The sequence below is a fragment of the Phocoena sinus genome, chromosome 10 (assembly GCF_008692025.1).
Source record: "Phocoena sinus isolate mPhoSin1 chromosome 10, mPhoSin1.pri, whole genome shotgun sequence".
NCBI lineage: Eukaryota > Metazoa > Chordata > Mammalia > Artiodactyla > Phocoenidae > Phocoena > Phocoena sinus.
Window position 1 is genome coordinate 60,615,532 of NC_045772.1, and position 15,011 is coordinate 60,630,542.

General features: G+C 55.9%; 3 protein-coding genes across 3 annotated transcripts in view; all 3 read right to left on the reverse strand.

Moving 5' to 3' along the window:
- Nucleotides 1-15,011, reverse strand: part of HOXC4 (homeobox C4) — a 60,379-nt gene that overhangs the window by 40,599 nt on the left and 4,769 nt on the right. The gene's annotated exons all lie outside the window — the stretch shown is intronic.
- HOXC8 (homeobox C8) lies at nt 1,691-5,552 on the reverse strand. The gene is made up of 2 exons (XM_032645236.1): nt 4,747-5,552; nt 1,691-3,382 (listed from the first exon to the last, which is right to left on the reverse strand). Exons 1-2 carry the CDS (start codon nt 5,180-5,182, stop codon nt 3,090-3,092), a joined length of 729 nt encoding a protein of 242 aa, XP_032501127.1. The 5' UTR covers nt 5,183-5,552; the 3' UTR covers nt 1,691-3,089.
- HOXC9 (homeobox C9) lies at nt 11,322-15,010 on the reverse strand. Its single transcript, XM_032645229.1, has 2 exons — nt 13,986-15,010; nt 11,322-12,233 (listed from the first exon to the last, which is right to left on the reverse strand). Exons 1-2 carry the CDS (start codon nt 14,521-14,523, stop codon nt 11,989-11,991), a joined length of 783 nt encoding a protein of 260 aa, XP_032501120.1. The 5' UTR covers nt 14,524-15,010; the 3' UTR covers nt 11,322-11,988.

Genomic DNA, 15,011 nt, shown 5'->3' on the forward strand with positions numbered 1-15,011 from the left:
AGCACTGCACGGCCGGGGTTGAATGGGACATCGGGTGTGGCGAAAATTCGGCGAGGTTCTTCGAAGCCACTTAGTGTAGGGTCAACCCACTCGGCTACCGGGCCAGCGATTTGTATTAATAGCAATCAGAAGTCCACATTTAAAAATGAAACGGCCCTCGCCGGCCCTTGGAGTGTGGACGCCTGTGGGAAGGCCTGAGGTCGGAGCGAAATGCTCTCTTTTCAGGCCTCCCCGGAGGGTTGCCGGTGTTTCCCGCAGCAGACGGGGTTACCTGGATGCCCCGCGGCTGGCAGCAGGGACCCCAGGTTCCGAAACATTTCCTCCAGAGCTGCTCAAAGCTGTTCCCGGCTGCCTGCAGCCTGCGCTTCCAATCGGCAGCCTCGCTGGGGCCGCAGGAGTCCTCCGTTAATGACGCCAGATCCAATCCTGTGTTCAGAACCACTTTGAGTGGGAGCCAGGCACCCAGATGCGGGTGAAATTACACAAAACTAGAGTCGACCTGGGCCTAAGTCTGGGAAAATCATTGACCAGGGAACAGAGACAGAGAGAGACAGAGAGAAGGATCTGACCTCAAAAATATTTCAGTCTTTGGGGGTCTGGTTTTTAAGACCAGAAGATCCCTTCCCCTCCCCTCTCCCCCTCTCATGACTGAATCAGATGACTTGTATCTCTGGAATTTGGTATTATTTGACCAGGATCTTACTGGCATAAACAGATTTCTCTGTCTAGGACCCTCCAGGGAGGAGCGAGAGCCACCTTGCCCCCCTGAGTCCCTTAGCCTTCGACCCTTTATTTTGGGGAATGAGGAGTCCAGTGAAGACTGTCCTTACCCCGCTGTGGCTGGGGTGGGGGACTGTACATTCAGCAGCAGCCCCCAACCCAGGCCAACTGAGCCACGTTATAAGGGCAGGGCAGGCTGCCCAACTGCCAAGGTGAAGCCAGGAGCGGGCTTGAAACAGCCAGAACAGAGGCTGGGGTAAGTGCAAGCGGGCTAGGTGACAGCGACGGCTCTGTGCTGGCCACATTCGGAGTTCAGACTGTGGGCCCATGCTGTTGGCATGCCAGTCCACTCACCTTCTCCTTCCCTCCTCTCCCCTGGGCGTAAGCTTCCTAGCCCCCCAACACTCAGGCTTCTTCCAGCCAAGCCCTCCAGACTGCCTTGAGCCTCACATCCTTCCCACCCTGTTCATGGTCTAGTGCTGGGTGCTAAGTACCAAGGGTTGGCCATGAGGGGCATGTGGAGATGAGAAAGCACACCATTGCCTCATCCTCATCCTCAGCCCCAGCCCCTGGAAGAAAAAGGCCTAGTTGCCGGAGGGGCACAGGGGCAGAGTTTTGGTCTGGGCCCAGCCCAGGACGAGGAGGAAGAAGAGGGATAAGTGGGGAGAAGATGCTTTCTTCCCATTGGGATCCTGGCATCTAGAAACCCACTTTGTTTGGAGCCAAGGTTCTCCCAAGAGCATCTTCCTCCTCCTCCCCCTCCCCCTCTTCTTCACCTCCCCCCTTTCACCTGCCCTCCCAGTCCAGCCTGCTCCTCTCCACGTGAGTGCCCCCAATCCCAAGTCAAATCAGTGGAGGAAACCTTTACCAGAGTGTTGAAAAAGAAGCAAAAGGAGGGGAGGGCGGTAGAGAATGGGGGGGGTGTGCTGGGGAAAAAACAAGTCAGTCATTGCAGCTTCAACTATTTTTCTCCTCTTTTTTTTAATTATGACTCACGTATACAATACAAAGTACTTGGACCAGAAACAGGGCTGCTGGGACACAAAATCTACATTCATAGCTGGACATAAAGACAAATGACGAAAAATTATTATTATAGATATATTTTTAACGTTTTTTTCCTTTCGAGCACATTGCATAAACAGAGAATTCAAGACAGAGTTAACTATACATTCAGTGCAACTTAGTTCTACTCTACTGGGGTTAGAAGCACAATAAAAGCTCACAGGACCGGCGGGCTAGGCAGTCTCAGTTGTTGGGTTTTTCTTATTGAAATAAGCAGCAACAAACGACAGCAAAACTGCATTACAAATACTCTCAAAGCGGGATTTCTTCCTATAGGTAGTGATAAAATACGTTGGAGGTTTCTTACTTTTTTTTATTTTAAATTTTTTCTCTTTTTTTCTCCCATATTAGGATGTTTTTAAATTTCTCTCTTTTTTATTTTTTTCAAGATTATTGCAGGTTCCCTTTAGGTAGTATGTTAAAGATTCATTATTATTATCAGTATTATCAGTATTATTATTATTTTCATGACTATGGTGATTTCTGAGCGCTCACCAATGCAGCTCAGAGGAAGCTGGGCCCAACAACAGAAATTAGACAGGAAAGGGGAGGGAGGCATGGGCCCGAGTGACCATGGGATGGCTAGGTAGGATCTTAGCGGGTGACTGCAGGCTCCTATCTACCCCGTGGAAAGGGAGGGGGGAGGGGGAGACCCCCATCTGCTTCAGGTTTCCATCAGGTTCCTAGAGAAAGTCAAGGGAGTCTTTCTGAGCGGGGAGCCCCAGGGAGGGAGAGGGGATATTCCTCGCTATCCTTTAAAAAATGTCTTTGAACATCTTCCCTTTCTTTTCCTTCCTTCCTTCAATTTTCTGTCCTTTGGGGGAAAAAAAAGTCAATCTAATACACTAATCCTAGCTTGAAAACAAAGCCGCCACGAGTCTTCTGCAGTTTGAGGGGGTTCCCCTCTAAAATAAATACCAGAGAAGCAGGGAGGTGGCAGGGTGGCAAGACGGGGGCCGGGAGAAGGGGCAAAGACGCCAGGTCTCAGACCTTAAAATCCAGCCAGGACTAAGAAGGGTGGGGGGACGGACAAGTGTGTGTGTTGGGGCAACGACTGAGACAGAGACTCGGAACTTTTCACTGTGTCTCGGTCTCCCCCCTCCAGTCTCCAAACAAATAAAGATCCAGGGAAGTCCAAAGGTAATAAAACCCGAGCTGCAAGTATCTGACAGGTAGTTGGTGTTTTGAGTGTCATTCTATTCTCTATAAAAGCAAATGACAGTCGTAAACTTCTCAATTTATCCGCTACCATAAAACGAAACTTCAAGGGAGTTGCTAAAGGGGGGGGGTCCTCTCTTTTTTGCTCAGTCCTTGTTTTCTTCCTTTTCCTCCTCTTCTTTCTCCTCTTCCTCATTTCCTTCTTCCTCCACCTTCTCCTCGTCTCGGGCTCCCGGCAGTTTATCCTTGTTGTTCTCCTTTTTCCACTTCATCCTTCGGTTCTGGAACCAGATCTTCACTTGTCTCTCAGTCAGTCCCAGGGCGTGAGAGACTTCAATTCGGCGCTTTCGTGTCAAATAAGGATTAAAGAGAAACTCCTTTTCTAGTTCCAAGGTCTGATACCGGCTGTAAGTTTGCCTTCCGCTGCGCCGCCCCGGAGCTGGACAGAACAGAAGCCCAGTCTGGTTATGTTTGGGTGGGGGCCTGGCTTTCCCCTGTCACTCTTCCTCCCCTGAAGTCCCCCCTGTGGTCTGCCCAGTTCCCCTCCCTCCTGCAGAAAAGGCAAGAGTGGAAATCAGGCAAGGGCAGGAAAGTTGGGGGTTTGTTTTGGCTTGGCTTCACCTTGGGAGGTGGGGGGGCAGGGACTGGGGTCTGTCTGGAAAGGAGGGGCTGGCAGAGGCCAGGGGGGCACTGTAGAGTCTCCCCAGGCCTGCAGTCCCAGAAAACTGGCCCTTGCAGCTTTGTTCACAAGTGCAGAGGGGCATTGGGTGAGCAAGGCTGGGGACAGAGTCTGTTTCTAAAAGGAAGGCATAAGGGCTGGGGGTGAAGAAGTGGGGCTGTGTTCACTGCCCTTCCTCGGATCTCTCTGCCTAATGCTTTTCCAGAAGAAAAATAATTGATCTTCTGGAATGTATCACTGCTTGGCCTGACTGCTAACTGGAGACCAGCAAATAAATCACGGGCCATCCCCACTGGAACTTGTCACCTTCTCGCGTCCCCTTTTACTTCGAAACTGGGCTCTGAGGGGCCACCCTTGGAGGGGCTCATGACCTGAGCTGCCCTGAGGGTCTCAGGGAGACCCTGCAAGCCTTTGACTGGGGACAGCTTGGCGAGGGTCCCCCAGACCACAGAGCTCTCTAATCTGCATGGCCTCCATCCTTTCTGGGACTCTTTTTTCTTCTCCTTGACTCTCTCTCTCTTCTCTCCAACTGAGGGAAGTAAAGCAAAGTTGGGGTAGTGGCCCTAAGGCTAGGTCTCTGAGAGAAGGTGGTGGGTGCCCCAGACAGGCAGAGCACCTGTCCTTGGGGTCCCGCCACCCTCTGACCCAGCTAGGGGAGAGAAGCAGGGGTCTCCCTTCACCCCAAGACAGCCTGGCCACTGTCCTGGACTGAGGCTGTCTGCCTTATGGAGAAACTGGCTTGCTCCAAACACTTGCTCAGGGTCTCTGGGCCCTTCCCAGCCACCTCCCCAACTTTGACTAAAGATGATGAGAGGGAGAGAAAGAGGGGTGGAGGGGAGAGAGAGACAGACAGACAGACTGACAGAAGTGGAGAAAACGTTTTTTTTAGCCCTTTGCACCCAGACACCACCTTTTCCCCCACCTTCACCCCAATCCCCCAGGCGAACTCCGTGCCCCACCCCCAGCTGAACCTCCCAACCTCCAGAAACCCACTCACGCCCGGGGGTGGGGCCCGAGAGAGCCCCAAGCCAGGAGGTAAAGCGAGGGCAGACAAAAAGGAGGCAAGGGCGGGGGGAGACCCCGGAGCGCGGGAGACCAAGGGGGAAAGAGAAAAGGCTTCTCACCGTGGGGTCTCATCCATGGAAACATGAGGCTGGGAGACGAGTTTTGATTTAAGTGGCCTTGTCCTTCGCTACTGTTAGTGTTGGCGGAGGATTTACAGTCGGGATATTGCACCACGCTCGCCTCTTGCTGAGCCCCATAAAGGGACTGTCTGGGGAGCGCCTCGTAGCCATAGAATTTGGAGGCGTCTCCGTGGCAGCTCAGCGAGCACGGGTTCTGCTGGTAGCCCGAGTTGGAGATGCCCGAGGTGCCGTGGTGGAAGAAGTCTTGGACGTGGTGCGAGGCGTGCTGGAAGCCGGGCGCCGAGCCGCCGGGCCCGTACACCAGCGCATGGCTCCGGCCCACGCTCTGCGGGAAGCGGCAGTCGTAATAGGCCGGCTCCAGGGACTCGCCGCCTTTGTACTTGGAGAACAGGGGGTTGACGAAGTAGGAGCTCATGCTGGGCACATGAAAACCCGCCGCCCTCTCCCCTCTGGCTCCCGACTCCCCCGCCCGGGACCCCGAAACTGCCCTCCCCCCGGGAGCGATCCCTAGGCCGGCCGGCTCCCCGGGGCGGCGGGCCGGGCTGGGCAGGTGGGGGGCGCCTGGGTGCCGGCGGGGCGGCGCAGCTCCCGGGCTGGGCGCGGGCGGCGGCGGCGGCGGCGGTGGCGGCGGCAGCAGCGGCGGCGGCTCTCTTCACTGTCGGTAGGTAGAGCTCGCGCTCTCGCACTTAGCTCTTTCCTTTAACAGCCCGGGCGAATTCCTCAATTCCTCAGACTCCCGGCGGTGGCGGCGCTTACACGCGATTCGCGTTCATCAATCCACGACATGAAGACAGGCGAGAGGGAGAGAGGGAGAGAGGGAGAGAGGGAGAGAGGGAGAGAGGGAGAGAGGGAGAGAGGGAGAGAGAGGAGAGAGGGAGAGAGAGAGAGAGAGAGAGAGAGAGAGGGAGAGGGAGAGAGAGGGAGAGGGAGAGGGAGAGAGAGAGAGAGAGAGAGAGAAGAAAGGGAGGGATGGCGGGCGGGTGGTAGAGGGGTTCAGGGCTGGGGGGGACCTGGAAGAAGGGCAGGGGAGGAAGGGGGAGGGATGGGGGTGTGGTATGTCGGGGGGTGGTGAGCCAGCTCTAGCTAATGACTAGGGCCAGCTTTTCCAAGGTGCGCGCATTCAGATTTGAAGGTGCCTCTCCCCCCTTCTCTTTTCCTTCCTCTCAGAGAGAGAGAGATACCTGAGCCAGCAGGCCAACTCAGGTTACCTCAACAGGTATAAGACCCCCCCCCCGAGGGGTTGAATGCCAACAAGAAAGTTGCTCCCCTAACCCCCAGAGATGGGCTCCCCAGGGGTGTCCTTAAGTCTGGGGACTCTGAGGAAGAACAAGCACATCATATCCCCAAACACTTCAGGCATCAGAACCCTCCATGACTCTTGCTCCTCCCCAGCGTGGGAAGCTGCCCTGTCTTCCCTAGATCCTTTTCTCTTGCCTGCCTGCGTGCTGTGGGTAGTGGAGAGGGCCAGAGGCAGGGGGCACTCCATATACCCAGTCAGGGCTGCACTGACCCTTCAGACACCAGCTCCTGCCTGAGGCAGGAAGCCCAGGCAATAGCCATGAGCTTGCTGGAGAGCAAAGCTGCTGGTGGGGACAGAGAAGGAGAGGGCAGCTGGTGGGTCCCTGGCTTCTGGCTGGGCTGATCCAGGAGGTTTCTTCTTAGGAGACCCCTTGTATCTGGGTTGGAGGAGACTAGAGCAGGCCTCTTAGCTGTCCCCACATACCCTAACCCCATAGGAAATGCCAGTTCGGCTAGGAGGGGCTCCCTGGCTTCACCACACACACACCCCTACACTTCCCCAGGCAGGCTGCCCAGGCCAGGATGTGGATGGGAACTGTCAACAGACACTCTTTATTTACCCACACTTTCTCTGGGGGGCTTCCCCCATCCCCAAGACTGGGTAAATTCAAGTTAATTCTAATGGATAAAGGAACCTTATTCCATCAGCACCCTTTCCTGGCCATAAACATGTACAATTATGTGGACTTCACCCAGACAGAGAGAAAAGGGAGAAAGTCTGAGAGCTGTGGATATGTGTGCTGTGTGCAGGTGAAGGAAGAAGAGCAACAAGAATGATTTTTCCGGTCCTCCCCCCTCCACAGTGTGTGAGGTTGTCGTACACAGGGCAATGCGGGGCCATACTCGGGATCCACACGTACTGTATGTGCTACCTTCATCAAATGCATGCTCAATCAGCTATCACACATGCCGGGAAGCGCCCCGTCACCTCACAGGCACTGTGCACACACACGCACATCCGGGCACATATGAAAATAAGACCTGATAAACACACATGCATCTTTAGCCTTTTGCATCATGAAAAAAAAAATTGCTACCTATTTTCCTTCCACATCCTGGGGTTTCAGGGTTGGATGAGGTAGGAGGCGGTTAGAAAACCAGATCTTTTTCTTCCCCATCCAGAGCCCAGCTCTGGGGATGGAGGAAGAAATGAAAGTGCAGGGGAGGATGGTGTAGAGAGAATGAGCTTCCCCCTTTTGTATCTAAATAATTGCTGAGGAAATGGCCACTCTCGGCCAAATTCCCAAAGGACAGTCACTGGTGGCCCAGCAAGAGACGCTTCCAGGATCCCCTGAATTTGGAAGAACCTACCCCCCGTCTGACTTAGGGACCGCCCAAACTCTGTGACACCCAGAACTCTGGCCCTGGAGCAGCAGGAGGGGAGGGTCAGCGGAGGGCCGTGCCAGGGCTGCAGGCCTCCCCAGGGTCCAGGGCAGTAGAGGGCATGGCAGAGGTCTCCTCCACTACCAGAGCACGCCGCAGCCTTGGTTCTGGCCCTGCCTTTTCTGAGCCTGTTCTGTGGCTATTGAGCTGAACGAGACAGACTCTGGGCTCCCAGCTTCTAGGTCACTGGGGACTCTCATAAATACTTTCTCCTCCCCTCCTGGAAAGAGGAGGCTGGGCAGGCCGGATCCGCTCTGGGGCCTGCGCCTTATCTTTTAGGGGCTGGGGGGATATCTCCACACTTTATGGTCCAGCGGAAACCCTGCCACAGAGCTAGTCTTCCGGGCCTTTGTGTCCTGGAATGCGACTGTCCCGAGTGTGCTGCCAGCACCGTCTGCTCCGAGAGCCCACCAGTCCCGAAATCCCTGGTTGGACTTGGTTTCCCCTTTCGGGATGGAGCGGGGGGCGTCCCTCGCCTTTTCTTTCTTTCGTTCATTTGATTGTTTTTTTTCTTTTACACGTATCTGGTTGATTTCGCTCCGGGAGCCTGGAAATAAAGGAACCGCAAGCAGCCATCCTTGCTGGGGCGTCTCTGTCCCTCGACCCCCATCCTTGCTGGGGCGTCTCTGTCCCTCGCCCCGAGGCCTGCACCGCCCTCCTAGGTACCACGGATTTATGTTCGTTTGTCCGGGTCATTCTGCCTTTTCGTGTTAATTACGCGCTGCCTGCTTCGTGCTTATCTCCTCCGCAAAGCGATTATTTTCGGCGCCCGCCCTCCTGAGATTCCCGAGTCTGCTGCCAGAGCGAGGGCCCACCTCCCGCCGCCACTCTCGATTTATTTACACCTCGCAGGTGAGAGGATTGATTTGCTCAGAGCCAGAGGGGCCGGGCTGGGCCGGGGCGCCGGGCCTTCTCGTCGCTGCTCCTCGGGGCCGGGCCTCAAACGTCAGTGCGGCCAGGCCGGCCGGGGGCACCGCCGCCGCCTCTAACATTGAGCAACAGCGCCACCTCGCGTCCACTTACTCCAATGCAGTCCGGCCGGGAAAAAGCCAACTGCTTAGAGCAAGCAGGTCCCCAGGCTTGACCCAAAGGTGGGAGGTGGGAGGAAGGAGTTTCCAAATGGGTGCGCGTGAGAGGGGTCCCCGGAAGGGATTTCCCTCTGGACCGCTGCTCTTTTGTTTTCTAAATTCTCGAAATAAACCTTGTCAGAGGTTTCACACTATTTTCTCTTTCTGTCACCCTCCCTTCCCGCATTAAGAGACACTGTGCAAAGGAACTGCCGCGATTTCCCCCGCGTTCAGGCGCATTTCTGGCCTCGGAACACCTCCGCGCACGCAGATGCACGCCCCGAAGCTCCCGCGACCGCCTGCCCGCGGCGCGCACCCTAAACTCCTCGCTCCTCTTACCCTGCCGCTGGCTCCGCACCGCCTATTCCGCTGCCGCCTGCAGGACTTTGGGGTGGGATTCTGACTTCTCCTGGCTCTTTGCTCCCTGGTTTGTAGCCCATCCCTCTCTCTCATGCGCGCGCTCTCTCCACCTCTGCCTCCCAGCCAGTGAGGTCCTGTTCTCCGTGGACCATAGACAAAACATTCCTATAATCCGATTTCAAAGGAAAGAGTGTCCACCTTATTTAAACCATAAAACAATTAAGCCCAGACGTCTAGCCAGCTCCGCGCTGCTGTTTTGTTCGGCCCCATTCAGAATCCAGCGCAGGGAGACAAACAGCGCCATAAAAGAGGCATTTCGGGGCCGCGGAAATGTACCTATCCTCTGCCTTCCCAAGTGGAACAACCTTTAGGGTTTTGTGATTCTGACAAAGGAGCAGAGGAGAGGTGGGAGGAGAAGGTTAGGGCAGGGGGCGTTTGCAAGCCCCTCTTTCCTCCCCAGCTTTCGTTTCTTTCCCCAGATGTGTGTTGTGTTGTTGTGCTTTGAGTTCACAAATGACAATAAATAAAACTAGAATCCAATCCTGACCTGCAGGCTGGAGGCCGAGCTGGTACCGAACAGTGGGCTGGACCGGGTGGGCCTGCTCTGGATCCCACGCTCCGCTCAGGGCCCTCCTTCCTGCCCGGAGCAAGGCCGGCTCAGGCGGGCCGCAGGAAGCAGGCCGCGCTGACGGACCGACGAGGGGAGGCGACAGGGCCTTGGAACAGGGGCCGGGTGGAGGCCCGGAAACGCCGCCGAGCTCGGGCCGGAGAGAAGCCTGAGTCCCGGCGGTCAGGACCGAGGGAGACGAGTGCCTCGTCCTCCGCCCGGTGCGGAACTGCGGCCAGGGTCCCAGAACAGTAAAACGGCCCAGGGGAGGAGCGAGGAAGCAAGAAAAGAGAGAAAACTACAGGCAAAGCACCTTCCAAAAGGACCGAGAAAACAATCGCTTCTGGAATTGGGGAGGTCTCTTCTTAAGCGGGGAAGACGAGAGGAAATATTATCAAAACAAAATGTTCACCTCTTCCCACCTTCCTCCAGCCCCGAAATTGGAGTATTTAGTAGAAGGAGGGGGTAGGAGATTCAAATGATGGGGAAGGGGCTGGTCCCTACAAGTGCCTCGCCAGTCCTGTAAGGTGATGCCATGGAGGGAGCTGCACAGGGACTGGGGTCCCCAATTATTTTCTTCTACGGTGGTATTCCCCAAGTATTCAGAGCAACACCCTGCACCCTCGCCAGAATGGGCAGCCCGAGATATTAAAGGGCTATATTTCAAGCAGTCTGAGTTTAATAGTTTCCAGATTGGGGGATTTCCGAGAATGGGGGCGCTGGGCCGAGTCATACCCGGCAGCTTGAGTCTGCTTCCGATTAGCAGATGAAAACTGCCGGTTCTGGGGAAGGCGCTCTGGGGTGCTATGCAGCCAGCCAGCCCATTGGGCTGTTACACACACATCCCCACATCCTTGCCCCTTGGGTCCCACAGCCACCAGAGAACACCCCACTCCTGGCTAATCCCTGACCAGCTTCCTTGGGCCCTAGCTGTGCCATCTCCCAGAAATGCTGCAGCCGCTCAGCATAACCCCGTCACCCCCAGATCAACATTCAAACTAAGCACCAGAGAGAGAGATTGATTAGAAAAGAGAGAACCAGGAGGTGGAGAGAGAGAGAGAGAGAGAGAGAGAGAGAGAGAGAGAGAGCTGAGAATACATTGAGAAGTAGAAACTAAATCTCATTCTGATTCTGGTTTTGCCATCTTTCTCCTTCCTCCCTCTCTTCCTTCCTTTTCTTTCTTTCCCTTTTTCTTTCTCTTTCCTCCCTCCCTTCCTCCCTCCCTTGCCCCTCTTCCTTCTTTCCTTCCTTCCTCCTTTTCTTCCCTCCCTACTCTCTCTCTGCATCTTCCTTCTTTCACTCTCAATGCCCAGTGCCTGTCCGGCTCCCTGAGGCCTGCTGGGCCTTCTTCCTCCTCACCATTCACCACACACCCTCCCTAGCACTGCCCCCCCCCACCCCACAAGCCATCCCTCGAAGCACCGATGCAGCCGGGCAAGAATCCAGCCCGGGCCCTCACCCAGCACCCAACTTTCATCTTTACCTATCTCTTCTCTCCAATCTCATGTACTCATAAATTATTACAATTAATTACAGCCTGGGAAAACCATTCATGCTGTGCCCCCACCCCCAGGGACTCCATCGAGCTACCAGGAGACTCACAGGCAGCCAGCCTGGGCAGGCACAACTGGACCCGGGCCTCGGCAGCCTCCACTGCACCCTGGGAGCCCTCAGCCCCATCGCACCCTGCCTGGAGAAGCGGCTGGGGACTTGCCCTTCCAAAGCAGAGGGAGCCCCTTGCCTGGCTCCCGCCTCCCCGAAAGGATCTAAGCACTTGCTTCCTCCACGCCAGAAGCCTGAGAGCCACAGGGAGGAGAAATAACGAGAACTGGATACGGTTGGGTTTCTGGTTTTTTAAGTGACTTCGATATATTAACACAGAGCTGTTCTACCACAACAAACAGAAGCACGTTACAGGACGGACTCTGGGGATGAGTTGACACTGCTATGTACACGCCAGAGGCGCTGGCCTGAGCCGCCGGACCCAGCCTGCGGCATGGTCCCCGGCCCTCGCCCCTCAGCTCCTGGGCTGGGAAGCGTTCTTGTGTATACGTGTGTGTCTTTTTTTTTTGTACAAAATCTGCACGCAGAGCACCCCAGGCCTGGGGAAGGATGGCCCGGACCAAATACAACACAGGAGAAAAAAAAATAGAAATATAGCGATTCAAGTACTGGCTTCTCTGAAGAAAGGAGGGAAAAAATCACATTTGTGTGTGTCATTTATTTCAATTGCGCTGGGAGAAGAGAACGCTGTTTCTCTCCCGGCCTCCTCCTCCTTGCTGGGTAGAACTAACTAAAACACCAATTTCTCAACACTGAACCCTCCCAAATCTCGCAAGAGTTTTCCTTCTCCCTTTCCCTTTTTTTCCTTTTTAAGCCGATTGGCTTTTCTCTATCTTGCTCATTCCTTTTCTTTTTCGTGCTGTCTCCCGCCTGCGTCGGGGTATTTTTGTGGGTTTTTTGTTTTTCCCTTGGCTGTGCAGAGGCAGCAGGCTGCGGCAGGGTTTAGGATTGCTCCTTGTCGGTTTTTTCTTTATTCATCTTTTTCATCTTCATCCTCCGGTTCTGAAACCAGATTTTGACCTGCCGCTCGGTGAGGTTGAGAACCCGGGCCACCTCGTACCGACGGTCCCTGGTTAAATACATATTGAAGAGAAACTCCTTCTCCAGTTCCAGCGTCTGATACTTGGTATAGGGGCAGCGCTTCTTCCTTGTGGAGCGGGCGTGAATCCAGTTGGCCACGGGGTTGCCTGGAGGGCCAAACACAGGCAGGGGTCAGTGGAGCCCCTTTCCAGTCCAGGACGCCTGGCACCACCCCCCCAGCCTCAGCCAGGCTCCCCAAACCCAATAATTGAACCTGAATTTGGGCACGTTTTGCTTGAGGAATTTCCCCCCTTACTCCTTTGCGTTCTCCCCCCTCCTCATCTTCCCCCTCCTCGGTTTCCAGCACCTAAAACGATAGGAAATCGAAGCTATCAAAGCCTCTACAGTCTGGTCCTCAGCTTCAAGAGTAGTAATTCGAGAATATCCCTATAAAAAGTCCAAATTCCCAACCGTTTCATAGGCCCATAAACGCTTCTCTCTCTTGTTTTTTATTTTTATAGCGAGGTCTCTCTCCTCCCCACTTCCCTCCTCCTCTGCCCCCTCCCATCTTCCCAGCCCACGACCAAGTCCTGAAATTTCAGCAGTTCTGCTTCCTGACCCTGAGAGTCCCCAAGCCCCTCACTACCCTCTCCAGCGCCCCATCTCCGCTCTCTCAGAATTCAACCCTGCTGAGGCGAATTCTCAGAGTGATGCTGGGATGGGAAAAGCCTTTCTCCTCTCCCCAGGGAGCTGCTGGCCTTGGGGACAGGCTCCCCTGTATCTTAGCTTCCCTGTTTGGCTTCCAGTGCCCCCTCCTCCTGCCAGCCCCAGGACAGGCTCTGCAGGAGCCAAGCCTCCAATTTCAGGTTTATGGGAGTAGCTGAGGGCAAGGAGGGAAGCCTTCAGAGGGGTATAATTAGGCCCTGGCCCCTGATGGGGCTGCAGGAAAGGATTTCCTGCAACCCCCTCCTGGGACTCCCCCAGACACTTCCTCACACCCAGGGGCTGCACCCCTTCCCCTGCTGTTTCCCTTTCTTTCCTCTTTCTCTGGACCTGCAGCTCTCACCTGTCCCCCCACCCCACCTCACCTCACCTACCCCTGCCTTTCTTTGCAATACTCAGAAGGCTCCTGTTTCCCTGATTGGCGTGTGTGTGTGTGTGTGTGTGTGTGTGTGTGTGTGTGTGTGTGTGGTGTGTGTGTGTACAATTCTCTAATCTGGGGAGATACCGCTTCCCGCTCCCCACTCCTCCTCTCTGACCCCCATTCCCACCCCTCTCTCCTGCAGACACTCAGAAGAGGGCTCTCAAGTTTAAGGAGACTGGGACCCCACTTCTCTCCCCCAACTCTGGAAGTCCTGATCTCTCCAAGTTCCTAGGCTGGGAAAGCCCCCAGACCCCTCACCCAGGCTTCCTGGGGGAGAACACCCTCTGTTTTATGAATCTCTAGTGGAGTGAGGACCCCTACACTGCCTGGGAGGTAGGGGGTGGCTTTTCTCCTTGGGGTTATTTCCTCTCTGCCCCCAGTGTCCTCCCCATCTCTCTCCCATCCCACCCCAAACCATAAAATGAACCTTGCCCCCACCCCATCCCCTGGCCCTGTCTGCATTTCTTCGAAAGTTGCGACTGAGCCAAAAAGCCTGGGCCGGGGGTGTGTGGGCGGGGGTCTCATCAAAGCCAGCTCCTGGGAGAGGAGCCCCCTTCAGCCTTCTCCCAACCTGGCTCCCTGGGCGCCCTTCTCAGACCTTCCTGCCCCTGAAAGCTCCCCAAGGTAATTCGCTTTTATTGAGTCCTCACCCCCTCGCCTTCGCCCCTCTCCCGCGCTCCCTGCGCCGCTCGGAGGGGCTGTAATCCGGATCCCCCCCGCCCGGCCTCCCCTCCCCTCCCGCGCGGGTTGTAAAGGAAAATTGCTCCCAACTTACTGGGGTCCAGGTCGGCCTTCTCCTCTTTGTGCTTGCTGCCGGCGAGGGCGTCCGCCTCGGGCGAGGGCAGGGTCTGCGGGGCGCGGTCGCGCAGTTCCCCGGGCGAGCCGTACATGTAGTCCGGGTAGCTGCGGCCGTCGCCCGGGCCGCAGTCGGCGCGGCGCCCGGGGTAGGCGTCCGGCTTGAGGGCGTAGTGACGACCCCCGGCCGGGAAGCTGGGGAAGGAGACGGCGCCGGACAGCGGCTCGAGCCAAGTCCGCATGTAGCGCGTGTCGGCGCCGAGGTGGGGCTGGGGGCCGTACGGGTGGTAGACCACGGACGACTGCGAGGGCACGGGCGCCCACGACGTGCTGAACACGGCCGGCTTGGGCGCGAAGCTACAGGACGGAAAATCGCTACAGTCCGGCACCAAACCGCTGGGTCTGGCGGCGGCGGGGTGAGCCCCCGTGGCCGGAAACCTGGACGCTAGGAGGTCTTCATTGTCGTGAGAGATGAGCGAGTCCACGTAATAGTTACTGATGGGCCCCGTCGCCGACATCGTAACAGGGTTTTACATACATAAGATTATTGTATGAACTGTATATGTACTTTTTATCTGCTCACAGAACAATCAAGGCAGGTAATTATTTTTCCAGCCTTTTCCCCGCAGCTCATTGGCTCCCCGGCCCCCACGTGATCGTATTTACCCAAAAATACGGCGCGGATCAATGCGCAGGGGCTTTTTTTCCTGGCTTTTTTTTTTTTTTTTTTAACCTTCTCCCACCCTCTTCTCTCTGCTGATCCCCGCGACCTGCGTTTTCCTGGGGGTTCGCAACTCTGGACCCAAGGACCCGGCCACCCCCTCAGGACAACTCGCATGTCAGCAGAGAAGCCCCTGGCTCGTGTCCACCCCTAAGCAGATGGCCTCCGCCCCCACCCCCGGGAGGATTTCTTGATGGGGTGCAAGTGCCACTCCCCGAAGCCAGGGTTTCCGGACCCCCGGGGCCGAGCTGGGTGCGGGAGCCCCGCAGGGGCGGAGAGGCCGGC